This window comes from Hydra viridissima, unplaced genomic scaffold (genome assembly GCF_058129835.1).
Source record: "Hydra viridissima isolate aposymbiotic clone 2 unplaced genomic scaffold, HvirCarnegie_v1 scaffold_1, whole genome shotgun sequence".
NCBI classification, from domain to species: Eukaryota; Metazoa; Cnidaria; class Hydrozoa; order Anthoathecata; family Hydridae; genus Hydra; species Hydra viridissima.
In genome coordinates this window covers 25,263,440-25,290,672 of record NW_028324300.1, presented here as the reverse complement: position 1 = coordinate 25,290,672, position 27,233 = coordinate 25,263,440, and the positions used below count along the sequence as shown (strand labels likewise).

Here is a 27,233-nt window from a genome sequence, read left to right as displayed (position 1 = left end):
AATATTTGTAAAAGTATGAAAATTATTTAACATAAACCTTTTAATAACTTTGAACAACTCTTATTCTTTTGGATGAAAAAGTGAAAACAGCATAAAAAGCTAGAAAGTATGCAACAGGTGAAGATAAACATTTAAAAACATACCATTTATAAGAACAGGTTCTTCAATTGTATCTTCTTTTACTTTTTCATTTTCTTCTTTTTCTTTTCCAAGACAACCATCTTCTTCAAATGCTGACAAAACACTAAATCTTTTCATTGTAATCAGAGTACTTTTTATCAACTCTTTAAACTGCAATGGATTAATTTCAAAAAGCTTTTTAAGTAAAGCTTTCATTTTCTCTTGATTGCTATCATTCTTTTTGTCAATGTTCTCTATCATACAGTTTGCCTCGTATAAACAGGCACAAAAAGCAAAACTCTTCCAGTCAGAAGATTCACAGTCAAGCAATAACTTCATTACAACTTCAGGACTTTCTAAAAGAATTTTTAAAAAACTAATCAAACACAAGGTCAAAATATGTAAAAGCTAAAAGATGTTCAACTCTTTTAAATTAAAACTTAATGCAGCAAATTAAAGTATCCACCTAAAACTTTGAATGAACTGATATCAGTAACAAACATTTAGTTATGATGATAACGTTTGGGAAAACTTTTAGCAAATGCTAATGAAAAATGGTAATGATACATAACTTATTTCACTTATGATATAAAATTCTAAAAGTATTACTGTAAAAAGACTAAAATGACTGATTCTTACCAACTAAAGCCAGTCTGAACAAAACATCAAATCTGCTTGCAACATTAAGAGAATTTACAATCAAACTTTTATAATTTAGAGGAGCAAGTTCATAGAGCTTGCGTAGGAAAGCAGCCATTTTTGATTGATCATCACTGCAACCACAGTCAATCTATTTTACAATACTGTTAATGTCATGCAGACTAGTATAATGAGCAAACCTTTTCCAATCAGCAGATGCAATCTCAACTAAGATGCACTCAACTGTCTCATAATTTTCTAAAAAAATACATACTTTTTTCAAAAGTAAATCATTCATAAAATAATAATTTAAAAAAAAAAAGTTTTTAAGGAAACTTGGTTGTTTATAAATGTAAATATGTATGCATAAAGCACATATTTTATAAACCTAACTGCATATTTTTATTTAGCAACATCCCCACTAATGGGGATGTTTTTAAAGCATGCTGCTGGAGTGCAAAAAGTGCCGGTTGAAGTGAATGTTGTTTCATCTGTTGATTTGCTGTAAAATGCAGTTAGCATACAGAGACTTAATTTAAAGCACGTGAAGGTAAAAAATACCTCAAGTTAAATCAAATGACACCTGGTTTAAAGATAACTGAAACTACTTTTAAAAGATGTTTGATGTTTGCACTTGTAAATGCTAAGATGTCTGGGTTCACACAATGAAAAGAATGTAAATGCTAGATTTAAAAAACCTTACTATCAAATAAAGTTCCTGAGATGAATAGAAAATTACCAGCATTATTTACTAGGATGAACAAAGAAAATAAAAGTTATTCTTTTATGAAACAGAAAAGAAAACATGCTACAAACAACTATAAAAAAGAATATTAATTCAATTTGAGTTGTAAAACAACAGACAAATTTGAAAGACTTGAATAGGCTACCTCCAGCAAGTAACTGATACTGCAAAGTTGCAATAACAAATAAAGTTTTGGAGGATGAATGTTCATATGGAAAAATGTTCAACAGAACGATGAGAGAAATAAACTAAGAAGTATTTGTTTTGAAAAAAGATATTAGGCTGGTAAATTTTCAGGGTGCTGAAAGACAGTCATTGTATTCTTTCCAGGAGATAGTTATATAGATGTTGTACCTTGTAGGTAAATTAAAATGTCTCATTTTAATAGTCTTCAAATATAAATTTAATTAAACAAGTCCTGAAAATAACTCACAACATTTTTCAAGAACTTTGATAACATTTATTTAAAATTTTATATAATTGATAAACACAAAAATATAATCTTACCATCTAATGCCATGCTAAATAAAATATTAAATTTTCCTAATGTGTTAAGATTTTCCAATTATGTTTTTGTATTGTGTTGGGTTAATTTCGTAGAGCTTTTTAAGGAAAGATGTCATTTTAGAGTTATCATCCTTGTCATGGTAGCCGATGTGTTCAACAATAGTTTCAATGTCAATTAAATTAGTCTTAAATGAGTGGATGCAAATAATTTGAGGGAGTGTCATTAAACTTTTACATAGAATGACTGCAATTTTTAAACATAAGAACTCCAACTTTTCAATTTATAAGCTGTCTTTTGTACGTATTGCAGTGTGCAGTTCATAAAATACAGAGAACAATGTCAGCAAAATGTGTGCAGTGTGCTATAGCTTCTAGTATTTTAAAAATCAAAAATGGAACTTGATAACATCAGTAAAGGCATAAAAATCAAGCCTGATAAATAATGGAAAGTTATTGAGCATAATATGGATTCCAAGCGATAAAAGTGACTGGAAAATACTTAGGCAAGTTTCATTTAGAATAACTATGGAACTTATATACTATTATTATTAGTACATGAATTATCACAGCGTTCAGCAAGTTTTTTTTTGAATACTAAGAAAGAGTGATTTTTTTTTTAGTGATTTTTTTGGAAAGAATGTGTAAATAATATGTGGGATATCAAACCAAAGGTAAAAGAAATACTTTTGAAAAATTTAAAGCTAAAAATAGCATAAAAATTATATTGAACTTTTGATGAAGTTCTACATATTTTTGACACACTGGATGTTTGTTAATAGTTGTCAAAAAAAAGTTGCATTACTAATTCAACTTTGGTAATGTGGTGTGCTGCAACATTCTGAGACACTAAGGCAACAATATTAAGTATGCATTAAAGTATGCATTAAACAGTGTTAAGCATAACTGTGTTTTGAATTATTTGGTTGTATTTTACTTGTGAAATGCTAAGAAAAAAAATCAATTTAAAATCCATTTAAAATATTGTTACTGTAGCTCTAGGGGAACTACAACAAAAACTTGTCAACCATATACAAAGTTTCTTCTTGAACAGACCATAACTACCACTTGCTATATGACAATAACAATTCTGCAGTCTATACTGAATGATAGCTAAACCACAGGGTGTTGTATGTTTCAACTTATTGTCAATTTATACAACAGAAATTAAATTTTTACAGCAATAGTTAAAAACTTACTGTCATTGTGCATTCAAACCCTTATTGAGCTGTCTGAAAAACAACTTTTTAATAATCAGTGGCTTATAGTCAAACTAAAACATAACAAACTAAAAATGCAAAATGCTGATAATGCCAACATATTTTGGAATAACAGAAAAAAAAAAATCAAGAATCAAATGTATTAAGCCCGCAAAACTTAAAAAGCCTTTTTTTTTTAAATACCCTACATTTCTTACAAATTCCACAAGCACATAACAAAAAAATTACCAAAAAGATATACTAAAGTATTATATAAAAACACGTGCCTATTTATTTGACTTTTTTTATATTTTTTTGATTTATAAAAAGAAAAATCAGGCGGTAAGAGGTTAAAATATTTTCAAATTCTAAATTTGTAATTCGAATAATGCCATGAAAACTATTTGAACGAAAATAACTTTTTGTTTTTATTTTCATTAAATAAAAGAAACAAAAAAATTTATATTGTCAGTTTTTTACAACCACATTCACAGGTGCCCTATCTGAAAGACAACTATTAATTTTGGACAAAAAGATTTCTTTAACTGTTACTCTAGACATCTGTGTAAAATCAGCATTTGTGATGTCATAAATTCTGCGTTTTTGCACATCAAGTAATTCTGCAGCTTGATTGAGATCAAGAATTCCGCTTACTGAATTGCGAAGCAGTGAGACAAATCTTTTTTGTAAGGATTCCCAAAGGAATTTTTTTGTTTAATTTGTTTGTTACGTCAAAATATTTTTTAATGTTAATAATTATTTTAAAAAATTTTTTACGTAAATAATAATCAACCATAATTTTTTTGTTCTATTTTTAACTAGATCAAAATTCATCAACAGATTTCAAATTTTATCAGAAAATTTCTTTTCATTTAAGATTTATAACCATGCAAAGCTTAAAATTACCCTTAATTACCCCCTGAAATAACTGTAAAAGGTCCTAATTTTTAAACGAAAAATTGGGTGAAGGTGAGGTTCGACCAAATTTTTTTGTTAATGTTTTTGTACTCATGCTACTTTTAATAATAAAGTAACTTTTTAAAATATTTCTTTTTTAAAGGGTCCACAAGGATTACCTGGAATTCCTGGATCAACTGGTCCATCTGGACATAAAGTAAAAGATTTTTCAATACTTATTTAAATACTTATTAAATTTCTATTTTACTGTCATTTTATCAAAATAACCTAGCACAGCTAGTGCTTGTTACTTGCATTTTAAATAGTTTTTACATACAAATTTCAGTGCTGATATTAAGTGATAAACATTTTTTTTTTAAAACAACAGAGTTTTACATAATATTTCCTTTATTAATATTGTCTGACTGGTTAATAAACAAGGAAATATTCAAAATTGTCAAAAGATTATTTGAATCATAAAAAGTATGAGCACCAACACCACAGTTTAAATAATAATAGTAAGTTTTGACATATTCTATACAAAAGCATCTATATTGCATCAAACTGTCATCAAATTGCATCATTCAGTCAGAGAGGCTAGAGAAAACTTTTCTCTACCAAAGTATTTAAATAGAATTGCTGCCTTTTTTAGTGAAAATTTTACTCATGCAAATCATCCATAAAAAATTGTATCCTTTTTTTTTATTTTATATTTATATTTCTTTATGACAATAAACTGCTTTTCCACTTCTTGTACTAATAATTTACCTCTTGATCTTATTTTATAAATAATAATTGGATTATTATTTACAAAATAAGATCAAGAGGTAAAAAGTTGCACTTTACTAATACTGAGAGAAAATTTAATCTCTTACCATTCAATGCCACACACAACAAAATATCAAATCTTTTGAAAGTAAAAAGACAGTTTGCAATCACTTCAATGAAGGTCAGTGGATTGATATCTTTAATCCTTTGAAGGAATGTTTCCAATTTCCATTGGTTATTATTGTTATTCTCTTTTTGAACTTCTTCTACAATGTTATAAAATGCATTCACACAAGCGATATGAGCAAATCTTATCCAGTCAGATGATACTTGCTTAACCAAAATCTTTTTAACTCTTTCATCTGTATCTAGATTTAAGACAAGAAAAAGATTTATGTAATAAACAATTTTGGTGTCCCAAAAATTATTTTGTTAAAAATTGCTTTAAAACTAGTAGTTTTCTAAGGGAAAAAAAGTGACAGAACAATCTTCAAAAAAAAAAACACTTCTAAAACTTCTGGTTTAAAAATTTTTCTAATCATGAAAATGCCTTCTAAAATTTGGTCTTTTCTAAAACTTTGAAACCCTAAAGTTTTCCGTTTTGTAATAAATAACTAATAGTTATCTAAATATACTCAAGAAAAAGATTTTTATAATTAACATTTTTGACTCCCAAAAAAATTATTTTGTGAAAAATAATATTGTTTTAGAACTAAAAGTTTTCTAAAGGAAAAAAAATGACAGAACAATCTTTGAAACCATCTGCTTTAAAATTTTTTGTTCTAAAAACTTCTTCTAAAATTTTAACTTTTCTAAAGCCTTTGAAATCCTGAGATTTTTAATTTGGTATTCAATTTCATATTGATTCTTTTTTTGACTTAACTTGATGATTTCCAAAAAAAAAATTCAATATTAAGCAATTGCAAACACTTATTTTAACATACACAAAGATTTCTAATAGAAAGAGGATTTTATTATATAATTTAAAATTTTAGCTGATTACAAAAAATTTTTTTACAAACTTCAATTTTTCTAATTTTCCACAGAATTTCATTAGAGGTATTTCAGTCACCAAAGTAGATTGGTTAGAATTTTCCTCAAGGGTAATATTTTAATAACACTTTTGCAACTTTTAAATACTAGGTTTGGAAGTTGTGTGCAAATCATTTATTAATTTTTATCTCAACAAATACAAAAAGTAAATCAAATTTAGGATTAGGTTTGTTTCATTTAATCAAGAGATAAAAGTTAAGAATAATTTTTCATTTAAGTTACATGACTATGAAGTTGATGATGACTGCTTGATCTGGTATAGAAATACAGAGGAATCTTTTATTCAATAAAAATGCAACTTGAACCTATTGAAGTACTAGAGTTTTGTGTTTTTGTTAATTTGGTTAGCATATAACTTATTATACATCCAACAGCTAGTTATTTCAAACCTATTGAGATTTTGAAATCAATATTTTTTTTTTATATAAAACAACATATTTTATATTTTATTATAATAACATGTTGTATTTTTTAATCAACTGCATTAAGATTTACTTAACAGAATTTGAAAACCTAAAGAAAAACAGGTTGTGCATAAAATCTGTCAAATTTGGATTTCATATTGAAAATAAATTCAACTGTATAGTAAACAAGCAAAGAGTCAAAGATAATCAAAGAGCAAAATACCACTGCTACTCACTGATATGTCCATTTACTTGAGCTAAAATACCTGGCTTCTGATTTTACTAAGTTTGGCAAATAGACTTTTTATATATTAAATCTTTAAATTTCAATTTTACAAAGATTTTTATTACTTTTTATCTAATACCCACATGGTTTGTCTAAAAATTATATTTATTAAATATTTACATTAGCTTTATTCAATCAAGAAAACACTTTTACATTGACATTTTAACATTATATACTATGCAGCAAACATATAATGCAATTTTATTGATAACTAAAATACTTTTTGAATAAAAATCAGCAACTTTTCCTTATAAAGTTAAACAAACTGATACTTCATGAAACATTTTTAACACATTTACCATACATATGATCCAGACTTTCCAGCCTATTTACTTAATGACAAAAATGTTGGTTTAAAAGTGTCATCCATTGCAGATTGTTATATTTTGTATATATTGTATTTTAAGATAATACTACTAATAATAGAAAGTCCATTATGAGCAAAAACTTAAAATTTAAACTTGATAATTCTGTTATTTCACAACATTTACCTTAATGAAAGAAAATGTTCAGATTTAGACACAAAGTGTACAAAGAGTTTTTCTGAATTTCATTTCAGTTTTAAGGGAATTCTTTGATTCATCTTTATTTACCATATCATGTATTTAAAACATTAATTTAAGACATTAGTATTAAAATCTGTAAAAATTTTTATAGAACTAAAAAAATTTCGGGAAAAGTTAAATGAAAAATAGCAACATTTTAATTTAACAAACAAAACTTTTTCAAATCAAACAATATGCAGGACTTCTTTTTGTAAACACTATCCTTATTATGGTAATACATCAGTTCAAACAATTTGTCCTGATTTGTCAGCCATAATATGCCTGCTTTTTTTTCATGATAAACTCAATAAAAACTTTTTTCAAATAAAGTTTCAAGAAAAATGGAAATACTTTTTTTTCATGTTTCATGTTTATATATTTTTTTGAAAAACTTCAAAAAGCATCTATTTGTAACAGAAGAAAGGCAGCAAAAGAAATAAAACTTTACATTTTCAAATTTCCATTTTTTCTTCCTTTTCCCACCACTCCTCTCTTCCTATATTTTATTAATCTTCAATATTATCCCAATGTTATTTTCATTATATCGCTTTATCTTGATTGTCTTATGGTTAAAACTTCTACTAAATGACAATGAAAAAAGGTATTCTGTTGCATAGTAGAAATATTCATGCTTCAATGCCTATTGCTCATTCAGGTCATATGAAGAAAACTTATAAAAATCTTAACATAATTTTACAGAAAATTAATTATACAGCTCAAAAGTTGGATGCTGCATGAAAATTTAAAAGTGGTCTCCTTGCTGGACAAAGGGAGTTTACAAATATCTTTATAATTATATGTGAGTGGGATAGCAGAGCGAGGGATCATTTTTGGTCCAAAATACAATAGACAATAAGAAAAATGTAGACTTCCAGCAAGAAGAACATTTTGTAGCATTTTAAAAGTACTTTATTAGACCCAGTGATGATTTTACTAACAACATAGATTGGTACCATTGCATATTGTTAACCAACATATTATTTTACACCAACAATTAAATACCCAAACTCCTCTCCTCTGCAAAGGGTATGAACAATAAATTCACATTCATAGGTCCAAGAAATTAAAAACCTTGTTTTTCAGTTAGCTCTTGTTTATCTGCCATTTGATTTTCTGTGAGCTATTATTAATCTTAGTGTTGTGATTAATACCTCTTGTTAAGAAAATAAGTAAATATATGTTAAATCTGCTACTTTTGGATTTCTATTTTTTGAGGTAGAAGAAATTTTAGTGGCCTTATAGCAAATATTTAAGTAAATAGTTGCATTACAAGTTGTGAGACCAAAAAGATTTTTGAACTCAAATGTTTAGAGAAAAACATGTGTATGGTTGTTTGAGTGTTCAGTCGCGTATTTAAAACAGCCTTATTTTAGTAATCCAATTTTTTTAAAATTTTAGGTGAAATACTCATAAAAGGGGAATATTTTCAAACAAAAAAGGTTGTCTGCCCTTTATTTAAAGCAGTGCTTTCAATTTTCTCAAAGCATGAATTAAATATTAAAGTAGTTTCATTTTGAATATATTTGACAAAGAAACTTTAGAGGCCTTATAACAATAGTTGCATCAGAATTTTGATGGAAAGTTTTTTGTGATTAGCATTGGCACACAGTGGAGCATTAGTATAACAAAAACATTTTATGGATTTTTTTTCAACTCTTTGTGGTGGTCTATCAAGTGGACAATCAGTTATTACCATCTGGGAAACAACTATTTGCTAATTGTTATGTTTTCAGGCATGATAATAATCCCAAACAAACTAGCAAGGCCTCTAAAAATGTAATCAAATTTTTGAATTAATGGAATGAAAACTTCAATTCCCCGTTCTTTATCCCATAAGTTATTGTGGGAAGTTCTTGATGGAAAATTATGGGAACAGCAGTCATCAAAAATTATTTTACCTCCTAATAAAACAATTTGTTAAAGCTTTGCCTAAAGTTGGTGATTGTTTTAAATATTTAGGACAAAAAATTTCTTAATTTATCAGAAGTTAAACTGCAAAAAGGGATTTTTAGAAAAGAAGAGATTTTTGATGGAACGCTCAACTCCAGCTTTGAATCTGATAATTTGAAATTGACAATGAAACACACTGAAATGCATATATTTCTTTTAATCAAGAAATAAATGCATTTCAATGTGTTTCCTTATCAGTTTTAGTATTGACTATGAAATAGAGAGGTTTTACTGAAACAAGAGTCACAACTTTCATCATCAAAAAATATTTAAAAATGGCACAAAACTTAAGTTGTTTAAACTTTATTTAAATGAAGAACTGAAACTAAAAAACTGACATGAATACTTTCTTCTGTACAAACCTAATTGTAAACAAGATTCAAATATAAGGGGGAATGAAAATAAATTTAACAGTGTATATGCTCATCACAAAAGAATGACAAGGAGTAACAAGCCTTTGTTAACATAATGCATCAATAAATAACAGCAAGTGTTTATTAAGTGATTACACTCCAATATCTTAACATTTTAGTCAGAACACAGAGAAAAATTCAATCATGTGTTAAACTTGTAAATTAATTTAAAATGTTTACAAACTTTTATTAAAGCCAACTAATCATTTAAAGTTAAGGAACAACTTTAGGAAAGAAATAGTTAAGAAATCAATAACTTTGTGATCAAATCTCAATGTAAAAAATACTGTTTGAAACTGTCATGGGTAGTTTTGAAGGATTTCATCTTAATCAAAAGTTTTCTTCTCCTAGACTTTCATTTTTTTTTTTTTAAAAAAAAAAAAAAATAAAAAAAAAAAAATAAGAAATTGCAATTGAATAATAAAAATTGTAAAAAAACATAAAGGTTTTTGAATATCCTGTTACTTAACATATTCTGAACATTGACAGTTCTATTACTAACTTTGCATTTTTTGAAACTTTACTTAATAATAGAAAAAATTTCTTAAGCATTTCTTTTACCTTCATGATCCAAACAACTTGTTGATGACGTGTTAGGATTTTGTAGTATATTAAGTTCTTGGGTGTAAACATTACTTTGCTCATCATTTCCTTTAACACAGGTATTACCCATAGCACCTAGTGTGGCAAAAGCAAGAACGTTTTGTAAAACTTATATATATATATATATATATATATATATATATATATATATATATATATATATATATATATATATATATATATATATATATTAGGGTGGTTCAAAAAAATAAAAATTTGAAATGTTAAATTTAAAACCTTTTAATTGGTGACAAACACTATAATAAAATTGTACACAAATTTTTAGCCATTTTGCACAATATTTAGAGGTTGCTCAAGACTTAAGTTTGCAGTTTTTTAAGTTTAAAAGTTAAAAAGTTACAATTGATTTTTAATTTCAATTTTAAATACATCATTAACTTGGGACATTTTATTTTCATAAGTTTTATTAAGAGTTTTAACGAAAAGTTAAAGTAGTATGCAATACAGCTGTTAATATAATGTAATAACAAGTAGATGCATTGCAGAATGTACTTGGAATCAATTCTGTAATCTTTGAACAGTCCTTAATTTGTATTCATTTGAATAAGCAATGATTTCTGAGCTGATTTGAATTTTTATCTGTGTTGCTGAACAACATTCAGTAAGTATTGACTCTTCATTTTTAGTCAATACTTCAGTACATTGGCTTCAATGCAACACCACGTTCAGCAGAATCATTATTGACTCGTAATCCTTTAATTCTGATTAGGCCTTTTTTGTATGTTTTGAGAGCATTCCAGATACATGGATCAGTGGCAAACAATGTTAAATCAACCCCCAATCGTTCAAAAATAACCAATGACTTTGATGTTACAAAATCTTCAATTAACTTCAAATGAATATCAGCAACATTTCCTTTTTTTTTTTGGTTTTTTACATTTGATTTAGTGTTCAATTTGGAAATCATTTTTTATTTTGTTTCCAATGAAACATGATTTGAAAAAAATGACAGTCCAATAAGTTCTTTGCTTAAATACCACAAATGTCATTGTAGTGCCAGCTGCTGCAGTCTGACTTATTTTTTCATCAAAAGATCAGTATGTCTCAAATTTCTTTAATAATGATAAGTCATTTATTGCAGCATACTCAGTAAATGTGCATGAAAACCATGAAGACATATACAGGAGAGATGCAAACAAGTTGAATGACAATAACGCTTTCTCTTCTTTTGATGTCATTTTAAACTGTTTTCTAAACATGTATATTTTGTTACAATCAATGACTTTTGACAGCCAACGAGCATGGTGAAAGGCACCAGGCGTATTAAATCGTTTTCCTCTAGGAGGAATTTCACCAAAAACAATACTGTCAGTTCTAAAAACTCTCTTTAGTCATCCCTTGGTTGTCTACCACCTGTTTGCAAACACTTTGTTACAAATAAAATTGTTTCTTCTTTTAAATGTTTCAAAAATTTATCTTTTAAAACATAATCACTGAGGGATTGATATTCTTCTTGGTTGATGAATCTCCAATGTTCTTTAAATCTTTAATCAAAACATCTGGACCACTGGTTAGCCCAAAGCAGCATTTGAAAATATCAGATACTATGATTGCATGTATGCGATGACGACAGGCCAAATATATCAGTTCTTTTTGCAATAACTTTTCTATTAATGTACAAGCTCCTGCATGAATTCCTGTGTTGCTAGAGGTTGTATCAAAACACATTCCAATAACTTGTTCCTTTATTCCTCATTCTCAAAGACTTGCTACAGTAGCCTCGGTCATGGCTTTTCCAGTTCCTTTTGATACTTTTGGAATACCAAGTAACTTTGTCACTAATATGGCCAATTGATCAACTTTTTTATGAACAACAATAGTGACATCTGGCAGCAATTTACCATCCCAGTGTACAACAAGCGGTTTGTCAACATTGAACTCTTGCTTATTTTTTTTCTTCTAGTTTTTTTCTATTTTCTTTTCTAGTTCTATCAATTGTGCTAACAGATAATGTTAAATAACTAATCTCAAGTCCCAAATTTGTAGCTGTAGCTGCAATAGTAAAAAACAGCTTCTCTGTTAGACAGCTTGGTTCTGTCTAATGCTGATGTAAGTTCAGGTGTCATTAATTTACCTATCTTTGCTTTCTTTGGTGTGCGTGTTACATTTTCATAATGGTAAGTGCTAATTTAAATGCCTTTAAACTCAGGATATTCTTCTTCACTTGCATCATCCTCAAAATCAGTTTCACTGCTTTTATTTGGTTTATTTAAAGTTAGAAGAGATTTTGTTGAGGTTTCTTTTCTTGTTTCCTCCTTCTTTTTCCTCTCCTTTTCTTTGGCTATTTGCTCAGCAATTTTTTTTTTTCTTTGTCAGCTTTTGATCTACAAATATCATACAAGCTTGTTTTTCAGCTCTCTGTGCTAATAAAACTGTTTATCTTCCTCTATTGTCATCATTTGCATGGCATTCTGTCTAATTTCTTCAAAAAATCACATTCCTTTTGTTTCTGAGTTTTACTTTTGCAATACTTATTCTTTTTTGACTTCTGATAATTATCTACACATTTTTCAATTTTAGTTAAAACATGCTGCTCTGTTTTGGTCAGAATTCTTGCTTTTGACCAAAAAACAATCACTTTTTTTACTACATAAATAGCACTTCTATGTATTGTATCTTTATTTTGCCAGTGATGATGAAAAAATCTTGATAAATTTTGTTTTGTTGAAGGAAGTTTACTTCCTAACTTTATATCTGAAGTAGGACCAATTAACCACATAATGGACTATGTTTTTTCATTTCAACAATTATATTGTTTACCATTTTCAAAAAAAAAAATAAAATAGAATTAAAGTGTCAATCATTTTGCTGTTTAACATTACAATTAACAAAAATATATAATTAAAATTTTACCTCTAATTTGTTAACTGAAATACAAACCCTTCAGTAAGTCTGAATTTTATCAACAAAATGTACTATAAAACTTTTACCTGGTATATTAATTTTTTTAGAAGTTTAAAAAATACTTTTTAAATTAAAGCGACCAAAATAAAACATTAAAAATTGAATTAGCATTTCATTTATGGCACAAATAATAAAAAGTTGAGTATAATCATATATAATTAATACTCACTCAATTTATATAGTCTTTGAGCTTTCAACATGAACCAAAGAGATTTTTGGTAGTTTTTTTGGGGAGATTTTTGGTAGTTTTGTTATTTTTGATGATTTTTACCATATAAAAGGTTTTAATATGAACATTTGAACAAAAAATATATGTGTATTATATATATATATATATATATATATATATATATATATATATATATATATATATATATATATATATATATATATATATATATATATATATATATATATATATATATATATATAATACACATATATATATATAACTTTATGACTTTATTCATATCACTCAGTAAATAAATTGAATTGCTTTATAAATCTGCAAAGTACTCAAAGAGTTTTTAAAGCTTTATTTGAGAATGCAAATAGCACAAACAGACCATAAATTAAATGATTTTGAATGAAAAGAGAAATCACTAACTCACAACTCTCATCAGCAGAAACTCCTTGACAATCAAACAAGTAACTTTCAAATTAAGTTGTTCCAATTTTTTAATAAAGGACTGATTTACAGAACAAAAAAATGGTCATTTTATTCAGCAACAAACTTATAATGAAAAGGTAAAATTAAGGGGGTTAAATAACAGATGGTCAACAACTTTTGGTGATATAAGAACAAAATTATTTATAATACCCTGTAAAAAAAATGTTATGGAAATGAATAATCATTTTAGTTTGCTTTTATATTAACAATATTTGCTACTAAAAAAATAGAGACAAGTAGAAAGTGTTTTTTTTAGAAAACTTCAATGATTAAAAATCAAATCTTCTTTTTAACACAGAATCAAAAATCATGTAGCTTAGAAATGACAAGTTTAAAATGAATTTACAGCTTCATGGGACATTCATGGGATTTTATTTTATTAAAATGGCTTTCATGTGAAATTCTCTTAAATCAAATAGTTTCTACCTAAATGTTTTTATCAGCAAAGCACCTGCATACATTTATGTACTATAGTTAAAAAAAACTTCAATATATTGTTGGTTTGTTATTTGTGCCTGGTCCTGCGGTATAGATAAATCATTACTTTTCCCTAAATATAATTTTTAAAACTAGATGCCTACCTATAACCTTAAACTGTATTAATCAAATCATCTATTTACACTAAGAATATTGATTATTAAGTATTGAATTTTTAGTTTTTGTGTAAATAACAAAAAAATTACAAATTTTTCGAAGCCATCTAAAATAAATGAACTTTATTAAAGAAGAACTCTTCATGAGTTTATAACAGAAAATCAATTTGGGTGACAATTTTTTATTCATAAAATATGTAACTTTTGAAAAATAAGTTAGGCAGACTTAATCAAATAGAACTTCTGTGCAATCTCTTGAAGGGTGTAAATAAAATAATGTAAATTATGTAAAGGATTGCATATTTATTTCAGGAATTTTATTATTCTATATGCTTAAACAAGCAAGATATTTTAAATTTATTTTATTTCAAATGACTGATACAGAAGTTTGCACTGTTTCATCATTGTTCAACAATAACAGAGTGAAAAATGATGAAAAAAAGCAAACCTTTTCCATTCAAATAATTTACTTGGCCATTTGAATAAAGAAGGTTTGCACTTTTAAACTATTTTGATTTTGAAAACAAACTTTTTTTTTAGAGGAAATACTACAAATATTTTAAAACAAAAAGTATCAGTTTATTTGCAGTTTAAATTTTCCCAAATAAATTGTTCTGAAGAATCAATGACTAGGCTTATTTCTACCTTTGATATGATAATACTTCACCTGTGATTATATTATTTTCACACTAGTACACTTTCACAAGCACTCAACAGTTCACTTGTATTTTCAATCTTTTAAAAAAACTGCACAATAAAAAAAGGCAATTAAAAAGGAAAAATTTCTGACTGAGAATTTTATATAATTATGGTTCAGCATATAATTTTCAGGTTACAAGTGGGAACTTGCTAGTGACATGTTAGGGGCAGTAGTTACCCATTAAATCTAGTGTCAAGAGCAAAAACTTTTTGTAAAATAATATAATGTTAATATATATACTTTTTCACTTTTGACTTTACACATATGACTTTAGCAAGTTAATTAAATCATTTTATAAACTTGTAACATAGTTTCAAGACTTTTAACTTTATAGTATATCTTTTGACATAAAACTTTTTTTACTTCATTTAAAAATGCTTGAGTGAAAACTTAGTTTTTGTTTAAAAAACATAAAGAAACTTTATGAAAACTTTTGTATTTATTTTTTTATAAAGAATTTGATAAATATCTTGACTAAATATCTTTGATAAATATAATGACTTTAAATTATTTTATAGATTAAAATGTTAAAATATTCTAAGTTTTTTAACTATAAATCACAAATTGGTTTGGTAAACTTTTTTCGTTCAAAATATTCAAAATTTAAAAACGATTAAATGCGCTATCATTAATAAGTAATCAGAAAAAAAAATGAATATAAAAAAAAAAAAAAATTATAGTCAAGCCCTGTTCCTACCTATTCGACAGTTTATCCTCAAGCAAATAGATGCAGTTAATCTTATCTTGGAATATAGTGACGAAATCATATTAGTATATTTTGATTGTTTCCGGAATTCTTGCGATCATGTGATACTTTAATGACAAGCTCTATTTACGCATTTGCTTACTGCAAAACAGCATACAGTGAATCTTCCAATACAAGTTAGTTGGACAAAAACATTTTCTTCACCAATTTGACTGTTCTAATCGTGAATGATTGAAATAAGTAATACTTCGTTGTTATATTCAATAATTATTCAGGGCTTAATAACTTAGAAGTCTTTTTTTTTGCGGAGGGATGGGGCAAACCCTCTCAGTCACAAAAACTTCCTCATCAAAACGACAACTGTTATTATTAAAAAATGAAGTACAAAATAAAAGATTTAAAAAACAAGGATATATAAAATTATACAACAAAAGTTATATTCAGTTATCAGAAAACTCATCATTTGATTCCTCCGAACACTCAACACTTAAATCTTCAGAAGACTGATCATTTAAAACATTAAATGATTCATCGGAAAAATCTTTTTTTGGAAGCGGGACATTCAAGTTCAAAGCCTCCTCTGACTTTTTTTTGCTTTTTTTTGCAGACAGTTTTCTAGATGATAACAGGGTCAGATGTGTTTAAAAATATATATTCAGCAAATCTATGTTTGTAGAAATACGCGACTATTTCCGAGTACGATGCTCTTGAAGTCTTCTACAATATTTATTTCGTGCTTCTTGAGATCCTTGCGAAAGCTGGCCAAGTGTTAGAATACACGATTTTATAGCTTCAGTGCTATGGTTCAAATTTTGTGCACTGTAACAGGCATGTAATGCCACAAATACAAACCTTAATACAAATTACTAGTTTCAGAACAAAGTTTTCCAAGTTTGACGCAATAAATGCCAGGCCACAAGATAGCGTTTTTAATAAAACACAAAATTTTATAATTAAGTCAGCATCTAATCCTGTAATCTCTCCGCTCTTTTCTAGATTTAGAAAAAGCCTGCGAGCTGTGTTGCCATCATTTAAATTTCCATAAAGAGGTTTGGGTTTTGTCTACAAAAAAATCCCATTTGTTTTTTAAACTTTTGTTTGATTTCTTCCGAAGGTTCTCTGAAACGACATTTATCCTGATTGCTTCTAGCTTGCCACTTTATTATGTCCAAGCGGTAGCTAATGTGTAGCATTCAAGGTACGGATTCAAGCATGCAAGGTAGACAAACCAAAGCTATAGTTTTCTTTTTTATTAGCCATGCCTTTTATTTCACCATTCATCATTTTTTTACCATTCATCGTTTCATCATCATTTTGGAGTTGCACCACAGATATAATATTTTTAAAGTTGAACGCGTGCCAGTTAATACATTGCATACTTTTCCGTCTGTCACCGTAAGTAACAGATTGTGTTTTACAATGAGTTTAAATGCACCAACAGTACAAAGTGTTGGAAGAAGTTTAGATATTTCTTTAAAAACTTTGTTAGTTTCTATTACAGTAAACTCATGTATTTCTTTTGAAAAGAATAATTTAGTTGGTCACCAATAAAGTTTTGATGATGGACAGGAATTTTGCGAAATAATATTATGACAGTCATCACTCATTCTCAATGGGACAAGTGCAAATACAAACAGAAACTTATCATTAGAATCGGAGTTCTCAAATCTTTGTTTGTAGGTATATTGCCAGAAATTCCGTCACATCTCCATATGCTTATTCATGTAAGTGACGAATAAGAGGGTTCATTTTTGAGAAATTGACTTTGCGTTTCCATTAACCGTTCAGTTATTTTATTTAATATTCAAAGGCAAAATAATCGAAGTTTTGTTTTGATGCTCATGGTGACCAACTAAATATCTATCGCTCATCATCACCTTACTTTCATTTGCACTGTGAATGGAATATCGTTTCTTTTGTGAGTATCCGGTATGCTCATGTGTTTGAATTCTTGTTATAACAATTATACATAACCGCAGAATTAACGTACCATTTATACTGTTCAATTTACTTTAATTGTTGTCAATATTTTGATAAACATATTAAAAATAGAAAACAAGAATACAATTATTATGATGATAATAATAGAATTGACTTTGAGAATGGTGAAAAAAAACAAACTAAAACCAAAAATATGGTTTGTTTAAAAAAATAAAGTAAAATGATAATCATTGTTATGCACACTAATACAGCTTAAATTGAAACATTTTTAACTTATCAATTACTAGTGTTACCACCTCTTGATGTTATTACAGCTTGACAGCACCGTAGCATACTTTCAATTAGAGATCAAATCGTTTCTTGAGGGATATCTTCCCACTCGTGGATAAGACTTTGTTGCAGCTAGTCTAGGCTATTAAGTGGTGGATTTTGGCTTCTAACACGGCGTCCCATTATGTCCCGAAGATGCTCTATTGGGTTCATATCTGGACTGCAAGCTGGCCACTCTAAAACTTGAATATTAACATTATCTAAGCATTCAGTAACAATATGTGCCGTATATGGTCTAGTATTATTCTGCATAAAAAAGAGTCCACCTCCAATGTAAGGTGCAAAAGGTTGTAAAATGTCTGCTATTTATCGTTGAGAAGTCCGACGTCCACCATCAACAATAAAAAGCTCTGTGAGAACTAATTCTAATTATGTAAACTTTAGGTCAGGATTTTATCACAAAACATAGAATAAAGTCCTTGTTTACAAAAATAATAAGTAGAATATAGTTTTAGTTTGAATATTGGGAAAAACTAAACTGCAAAAGACCTTGTCATAATATACTTATTGATATAAAATCAAAAAAACGTTTCTCCGTTCCTGAAAATGACTCCCACCCAAACTTTCTGATCTAGAGAAAACCTCTTAAGAGGTGGTAGTATACACTTAGAAGATTAAAAACATACTAATCCCAAAATCAACCATTGGGGTCTGTGAAAGAAAAACGCATCCAAATATTTAATATCCATGGTAAAGTAGCCAAGGTAATAAAATTAGTTCTTTTGCTTCTTGCCAATACATTTTTTAATTTTTAACTTCTTAAGTATATAAAAACATGATCAGGATGCACAAAAATGTTTTTGAAAAAAATTTGGATGATTAAGCACTCATTGCTGATAACAAATAAGTTAAAATTGAACACATAACAGCAATACACTGAGAATAAGGTTCCTTTCTTCTAATGTGTCTACTGTTGAGATCCACTAGACAGTTGGTTCATTCTGAATATTGATGATAACCAGGATATTGTTTAAAGCTTTGACAGTAAATCTTGAACTCAAGATAAAGAATCTCTCTTGCTTGCTTACTGAAGATCCCAAGAGAGCATTTTTTGGATGAACTTTGAACTTTTGAATGAACTTTGGGTGTGATGAAGGGTGTTTTCAGGGCAATATATTTGTCTTGAAAACCTTGGACTTTTCATTCTAGTGTGGATACAGTTGGTTTCCAAAGCAGGACTCAACAACAACATTAAGCTTTTGAAATGTATTAGTAATTCCTACCAAATGGAATGTCGATTCTTTTTTTGCAAATTACTGAAGCAAGTCAATATTTTTTGAGAGCTTTCTTCAGTATGGTCCTACCTACTGACCTCCATGGTAAAGAAGACTTTGGATGTGAAGCGCGGTTAGCCATTTGTCAGCGTTAGGCCAAGAATCTTTGTGTGATTTGAATAGATGGTTCACCACCCCTAGCAGGAGATGGAGTCACATGGGAGGAATAAAATTAGTAATAAGATAGTCATCTGGAAAATTGATGATTGGTGAATGAACAATGTTATTGTACTTCTTATTTTTTTTGTTGTCTACACCAGATGAGATGAAAGCTTCATAGTTTTTTCTAATTCACCCTAAAGTTCTTGGAGATCACAGTTTACCAACTCTTTTGCATCAACATCACACCACGAGCATGGGTGTGAGCTAGCATGTGACTGAATTCCATAAATGATATTTGCAAGTTTTATGTAATAAGACAAAAAGAAACTAATTTTGTGTATTTGAACCAAATCCAAGATCAGCCTGACATTCTCATATGTTTCTGGAAGTTCCTCGTAAACAGCAATTAGCAGCTGTTTTTTGACACTTGAGTGTTTAGAATTCTGTTCAGTTAGGAGTCTTCTCTTGTGCTGTTGTAGAGTTTGCTGCTGTTTCATGATAAACAAACTGACTTTGAGAAAACCTCCTTCATCAATGTCCAGCTTCTCAAGATGGTTTAGAGAAATCTCTCTTTTTTTAATGGTTTATTCAAGCAGAGACTTTGCATCAATGTAGTGTGCAACTATTTTAGTTGCTTCAGAGGAATTTTCTGAGACTTGCACTTTGGTACATGTAAACTTTGAAGAAAGTTGTTTTCCAAATGACTGAAAGTTTGATGCAAATTGTTTTCTACAATTCGATTCTGAAACATCTTTTAATTTTACACCAAGCTTATTGATTGCAAAGTTTGAGAGACCAGAGTTTACTTGAACTTTGACAAGGTCCTCAGCCCCAAGACAATTTTTTTCTTGAAAGGGACGTTTTGATCTTACAGTTCTTGCAGATCCTGAAATATGATAACGAATTAAACTATAATATGTTTGATTAATTATAAGGCTCTGCCACCTATGCCATTTGAAGCCAATATTACAGCATTTCTTTCAGTGTTAAGTTTTCATTACAATCGCTTCCAACTTATTAACTTTGACAAGTTTTTTAAGGTTATGAATGATGCCAGCTATTACCAACTCAATTATGATTATGTTAACAGCGGATTATTTGACTTATATGTAGATTGCTACGACCAGGAAGAAGCATCCCCACCCTATGTTATAATTATGAAAATGCTGGAATTTTTTTTCATAACACAGAGCCTTAAATAATTCAAATAAGCTGACCATTACTTTATTAAGCAAATAAATTTGATTATTAAATTTATTTGCTTAATAAAGTAGTGGTCATTAATTATTAATTAAATTTATTAAGCAAAGAAATTTGATATTTTGCCTGGAATAATTGGAAATGGACTTCATCCTAGAGCTTGTTTTAGTCCAACAGTTACATGTGTGGATGCCATCAGATGATGAAATCACTGACACGTCAACTGCTTCTGCTGCAACTATCTTTTGATGTTACTTCAACTAAGCTTTTGTGTAAAGTAGATTTAGTGCAGACATGAGAAATACCTCTTCCAATCATAGAAAAACACTTGACACACCTGTTCTCTACAATGCTTTTTTGTTTCTGGAATTTGTCAGGTTATGGCTCTGAGATTTTTGGCACACAATGCATTACTTTTCCTAATACCGCAGCAACCCAACAAATCTGGGATTCACAGGTTGCTATTCTAGTCAATGTTTTGAGACTTATCAAACTGAAGTTATTTAGATTTGGTAGTGTGACTTTTTGGCCTACTTCACATCTTCGAAGTAGTGATAGACAAGCCTCACAATTCCAAGAGGAATTCTTGTAACTTGAAAGTCAATCTGTTTCCGAAAAATTCGCTTTGCTCTTTCCTTCATATCTTCTGACAGAGTTCATGACACTTTATTAACACAGAGAAAAGAAACGGACCTTCTGTTTTCCTCATGAGTTTTTGCTTTATTTGGCATTTTATCTTTTGCAACACTTTACAGATGTATAAAATTAAAAAAATAGCAAATCACGTTTAGTTACATTGAAAGAAATGTCTTTGCCCTTTCCCGGAAAATGTTTAATTTCTGTCGCTAAATTGATACCGCTAAAAATTTAAAAAGCATGATAATAAACATATTTCTACATGAATGTATACTCAACAAACCTTCTTTCTTTTTAAAGCATTATTTCATTTTTATTTTCAAAGTTTCTGAAGCATGAATAGCTAAATATTTGGATGTGTTTTTCTTCCATGGACGCCAATGGTTGATTTTAGGATTAGTGTTTTTTCAACCCTCTAAGTGAATACTATCACCCCTTAAGAGGTTTTCTCTGGATCAGAAAGTTTGGGTGGGAGTCCATTTTTAGGAATAGTGTTTTACAACCGCTCTAAATTCTTTCGCTTCCAAACCAAACTGTTCGAGATGACAAGAGGTGAAAGCCAAAACGAAAAACAAAACAATCACTGAGGAGAGCGCATTATTTTCACAACTCGTCAACTAATGACAACATATTGAAAGAAAATTCATTCTTAATAAAAACCTAGAAATTAATTTAGTTTTCTTAAAACTATGGGAAAAGGAAGTTGGAATTACATTATAATAATAGAATAAATTCAACTATAAGTTAAACTCACAAAACAATTTTTTTTATCTACTCTTTAAATACTTTTATGTACCTTGCATCCAGCATCTTCCTCCGATATGATTCTCTATGTCTTTTATGATATTCTCCGTCTTTTATGATATTCTCCGTCTTTTATGATATTCACCGTCATATTTTGTTCCTTATTTTCTTTCAGTTTTTTTCAAATTTTTTTCTTTATTTTCACATAGTTGATGCTTCCCTCTTCTTCACTAAAATGATGAGAGCTAATTTGAAAGAAGATGGACTTTGCTAATTTTCAACTTGTGTAGGTATAACTATTTTCCTGCAAGAATTAGTATTCTGATACTGAGATTAGATTTCTCGTATGCTTCTGAAATTAGAAATATCTTAATTTCAGAGTTTGCTACACCTTTTTCTATTTCACTTTCTAAATCATCAGCAGTATTCTTTTCATCAATCATAATAATTTATATATAGTCATTAATCCAAACCGTTTATTATTTAACCTATCATATATGTATAGCCTTTTATAGTCAAAACTTTATATAAATCATTTGCGCATTCTTCACTCGTTTTCCAATTTTGTAATATCATTATGTCCTATTTTTCGTTGTCTGCAGCTTCTGCTGTCAATTTTAACATGGTCTCAAGCGAATTTCTTATCTTTAGCCTTCTGCAATCATTTTAAATTGTCAAAGTATGAGAACACAGTTATATTTCAGTTAAAACTATCAGCGTAAAACATGTGAAAAGACAACGCATTGTTAACGAAGTTTGTTGACAAAACGACTTAAATCAGCAAGGTAATCAATAAAACAAATATAACGATTATAAATCTAAAAACTTTCATTTACACAAGATAAGTGAGACCAAAATATATTTTAAAAGATAAAAAAAGAAATTAATATTTTAACTGATTAAAAAAAAAGTATTAATTGAAAATTAATAAAAGTTAAGCAGATTTTATTTCATAAAATCAAAATAAATAAATTTATAAATCAAATCAGATTAAATTATGTTTTTAAAATTCGTATTAATTCAATTTTAATTTGATTGGTCAATAAGCGCTCCTATTTCTGTCTTCTAAAGTGATATTAAATATGAAGACGTATTCAAGTACAAGTCATCTTTAGCTAAGATAAAATTTATTTGAATGAATTCGAAAGATTTAAATAATAAGTACAAATATTTATTGCTACAAATTTTCCAGAATAATTTTTTTAACAATATGTATGTTATACCCGTTCCTAACTTGCTTTTATTACCGGTGTTCGTTACTGATCCGTAAAAAGGATACTGGTTTAGCTTCATATTCTAAATTACTATTTGCATTAGTTAGGTTATTAACTTTATTTTGTAAATTATTTCTTTCACTAACCAAATTTTGGTTTCAACATTCAGCGACATGTGCAAGATGATTAAGTCAACTTCTGAATTTAGAGTGACTCGAGAGAGGGGTATGTTGATATTTTCAATGGAGACTCAAGGTATTTTTTCAGAAAACTTTAAGTTTGAAGAGGAGGGTTTTTCAGACAAATGAGTGTTTATCGAGTTCAGAGATCATAGTAGCTGTTTCGAATTTCAAAAATCGTTTCTTTTTCAAGCGTGATTGACGTGTATGTACTCTTATTGCAAGAGTACTTCCAAGCATTCCCAACAAAGAAAGCAACGCACCGATAAGTTCTCTTTCTAATTTCGAGTTGTGTGACAACTGTCTTTTGCTCAGCTTAAGTGTGACGCCAGTGTTATTAATGTACGCTTTTGTAATTTTATTTCATTGAGAGTTTGTTTTTGCCAGGACGTGATTGCCATCCAGATCTTGATGAGACAACTTTATAATGACGTCGCTCTTTTCTTGAATCTCTTTTTTTATTTTATCATCTTGGCCCTGTGATATATTCAATCTCACCTTTTGATAATTGCTCATTTTTTTAACAAAAGAAATTTATTTTCAACGCTCGACAGCACTGCTCGTGTAAAGGTCTTGCAACACTGAAGATATTCGTTCTCTGACGTGAAATTTGACGATAATGTCTTCTCCTCTAAAGTCAATTAAATTTCCATTTTGATCCACAATGTTTGTTTCCTTTCTTGAAATTTTGCTTACCACTACGGGCAAGTAAATCAAGTGGAAAGGTTTTTCGCTAATTATGTACACAGGAGGCACATCTGGATGAAAAGAATAAATGTCGTTTGTACTTTTTCCATCTGAATAAGACAAGTTGATAATGTCGTTCGTCACTCTGATGGTTGACACGTCGTCTATTCTCACAATACTCTCAGACTCGTAGTAGTCGATGTAACTGGTCACTTTATCAGGATTTGCTGGATCTTCTTTTTTTTTTCCGCGTATTCATATTCCTTTTTATCAAATCCAAGAAAAGGAGCTAAACTGTTATTCACATTGAAATCCACCCAATATCTCGTTGTCAATCCTGGTTTTCTAAATGTCAGTGTGGATTTCAACGTCGTCAGGTTTGCTCCAATAACTACTCCGTCTGCTCTGCACAAACTTCCAACTTGATCTTTCATTTCTTTTTGAATGTAATTGTTAAGCTCACTTAATTCATATGCTCCTTCTTCAATGTAAATGGTGTAACTGTTTGAACCACCGTTTGGACTATACCTAAAAACATTATTTTTAGAGTTAATGTTTGTGTGACTGTGAACAGTATCTAGACCAACTAACGCCATTTCATACCTTTTTGCTTAAATCAAACTCGATTGGCTTGTCAAAGTACGTTTTGATGACGCTGTTTCTTACAGTTGGAGTTTCTTTTTTTGCTTTTACAATGACATAAAATCCAGACATCTTTTTATATGGGGCCTGGAACATAAAAATTGTCAAATCCGCTTCGATAATTTACAATATCCTTTTTTTAGGACAAATCAATGACTGCAAATCCGTGAGGTTCAGACCAGCACTGCATGCAAAACTTTTTAAACTCTTCTTTTTTCATCTCGCTCGAAACATGATCGCAATAAATATGATCCACATTCTTTGAATCCTGCGGAAACAAGCAAATAAAGTTTGTATTTTCCCTGATGATTTGTCTGGGAAGCATGAAATAATTTTGCGCCAAATAGAAACAATCGACGTTGGAATGCCTTCCTCGGATGTAATATTTCTCGCATTTATTTTGCTTGGTCAATTGCAAATCGTCAAAAATCATCAAATTGTTTTTTGGTGCGTCAAGGATCCGGCACGTCGTTTGCTGTTTCAAAAAACTTGCACTCCTTGTCTGTTTTGTCGCTCCAATTTTTTGAAATTTCCTCAATGACGCATTCAGGGCTCGCGTTTAATTTTTCAATTTTGCTTTGAATGTTGAACAAATCAAGAATAATTTCTTTTGGCAATTTCTTCTCGAACGAACTTTTCAGTATTTTGTACTCTGGCTGAAAAAGAGATTTTCCAAACACTTGCAATTTGTTGTGATCCAGCCATCCAGGTCTCAGCAGCAAATTCAACAGCAATGTCGTTTTTCCACAACCCGACTTTCCAACAATGAGTCCTCGAATGCTCCTCGGAAGCAACTTGTAGTTGTTTGTTTTGCTTTTACCCACATTCCATGACAAATCAATCACTTCCATTTTTTTATGTTAGATAAATAAAATATGTACTGTGTTAAATGTAAAAGAAAAACGGAGACGATTCATTTGAGAAACGAAGTGACCAGAAACAACAGAAACATTCTTAAAGGAACTTGTGACGTTTGCGGAACGACCAAAAACAAATATATCTCATCCACTTCGTATGGATCCAAAGGATCTTCACAAAAAGGAGGAGACTTGGTTGAATCGCTTAACAAACTGTCTAGCAAAATCAAACTTCCTTGGGCCAAATTCCAAGGAGAAATGCACATTCCTGGTGTTAACTTTGCAGGTCCAGGCACAAACCTCGACAAAATACTAACTTCCAAGGATATGTATCAGGAATGGAGCAGGCCCGTCGACAGGGTGGACAACGCCGCTTTCCATCACGATCTTGCTTACAAATATTTCAACGACAGGCAAAACAGAAATTTAGCAGACCAAATGATGAATGAAGAAATGAACGCCATACCGAACCCCACACAAAAAGAAATCAACGAAAGAAAATTCATCACGCCCATTATAACACGACAAAAAAAAAAAAATACCGGCGAACCTGAAATGGACTGATCAGCTTGCAAACAAACTTCATTAACCAGTGATTCATCATTTCAGAAGAAGAAAAGGGATTGTCAATGACATCGATGAAACATGGGGTGCAGATTTAGTGGACATGCAATCCTTTTCAAAATTCAACAAAGGCGTTAGATACTTTCTCATGGTTATTGATGTGTTTTCAAAGTATGGATGGATTGCTTCTTTAAAAAGTAAAATGGAATTGATGTGGCTGATGTTTTAAGTAAAATATTCGAAGAAAGAAGATGCACAAAAATGTGGGTGGATAAAGGAAAAGAATTTTACAACAAGCACGTGAAAGCGTTGGGCGTGCAATTGTACTCCACTGAAAACGAAGAAAAAAGTTGTGTCGTTGAACGGTGGAACAGAACGATGAAAGAAAAAATGTTCAAATACTTTTCAGCCAACAACACCAAAAAATATAATGACGTTTTGGACGAAATGTTTGATAAATACAACCACACAAAGCACTCTTCCATTAAAATGACTCCAGTTGAAGCCAGCGATGAAAAGAATAAAATCAGGGTCTGGATGACCCTGTATGGAAAGGTGCAAACAGAAAGAGAAGAATCTAAATTTACCACGGGCGACAAAGTGAGGATCACTTAAAGTCCAATTTCGAAAAAGGGTACACGCCAAGATGGACTGAAGAGGTTTTCACTGTTTCAAAAGTTCAGAACACGGATCCTCCCATGTACCAAACCACCGACACCAATGGCGAAGAAAATCAAGGCACTTTTTACGAGGAAATGCAAAAGACCCATCAAAACATATTCAGAATTGAAAAAATCATTCGAAAGCAAAAGAACAAGTCATTGGTTAAACGGCTAGGATATCCAGACTCATTCAATTCGTGGGTCAATCATTAAGAGTTGATCCGTTTGCAAAAATAAGTTAAAAAATATATATTTCTATATAAAAAAATGAATTTTATCACGATTGAAAATTTTGATGAAAGGAAATTGTTGGTCGGAGAAATTTATTCAGCAACAAAACTCATTCAGTACCAAAAAATTTCACTGTATTACGATTACCCCTCTGGAAAAGGTCCTGTCGTTTTAAGAACTCCCGTTTTACTTTCGCTGGGTGTGTTTGAAAGTTTAAGCTTGGAAACAAATGAACTGACTGGATATTCCA

At 29.4% G+C, this 27,233-nt stretch overlaps 2 protein-coding genes across 5 annotated transcripts in view; both read right to left on the bottom strand.

Annotated features, from left to right (window-relative positions):
• Positions 1–1,017, bottom strand: part of LOC145192065 (uncharacterized) — a 41,664-nt gene extending 40,647 nt beyond the window's left edge. For all 4 annotated transcript variants that reach the window (XM_090070658.1, XM_090070662.1, XM_090070666.1 and 1 more), the window contains exons 1-2: positions 760–1,017; positions 144–476 (exon numbers count right to left, since the gene is read on the bottom strand). In XM_090070658.1, the coding sequence (XP_089926784.1) occupies positions 144–476; positions 760–877 (451 nt within the window). In that variant the 5' untranslated portion in view covers positions 878–1,017. The remainder of the gene's footprint in view (positions 1–143; positions 477–759) is intronic.
• Positions 878–22,675, bottom strand: LOC149894088 (uncharacterized). Its single transcript, XM_090070802.1, has 5 exons — positions 22,000–22,675; positions 15,712–18,173; positions 10,085–10,201; positions 4,980–5,240; positions 878–1,017 (listed from the first exon to the last, which is right to left on the bottom strand). The coding sequence occupies exons 2-5, from the start codon at positions 15,779–15,781 to the stop codon at positions 911–913; spliced, it is 555 nt and encodes a 184-aa protein (XP_089926928.1). The 5' UTR covers positions 15,782–18,173; positions 22,000–22,675; the 3' UTR covers positions 878–910.
• Between the last annotated feature and the right edge of the window lie 4,558 nt (positions 22,676–27,233).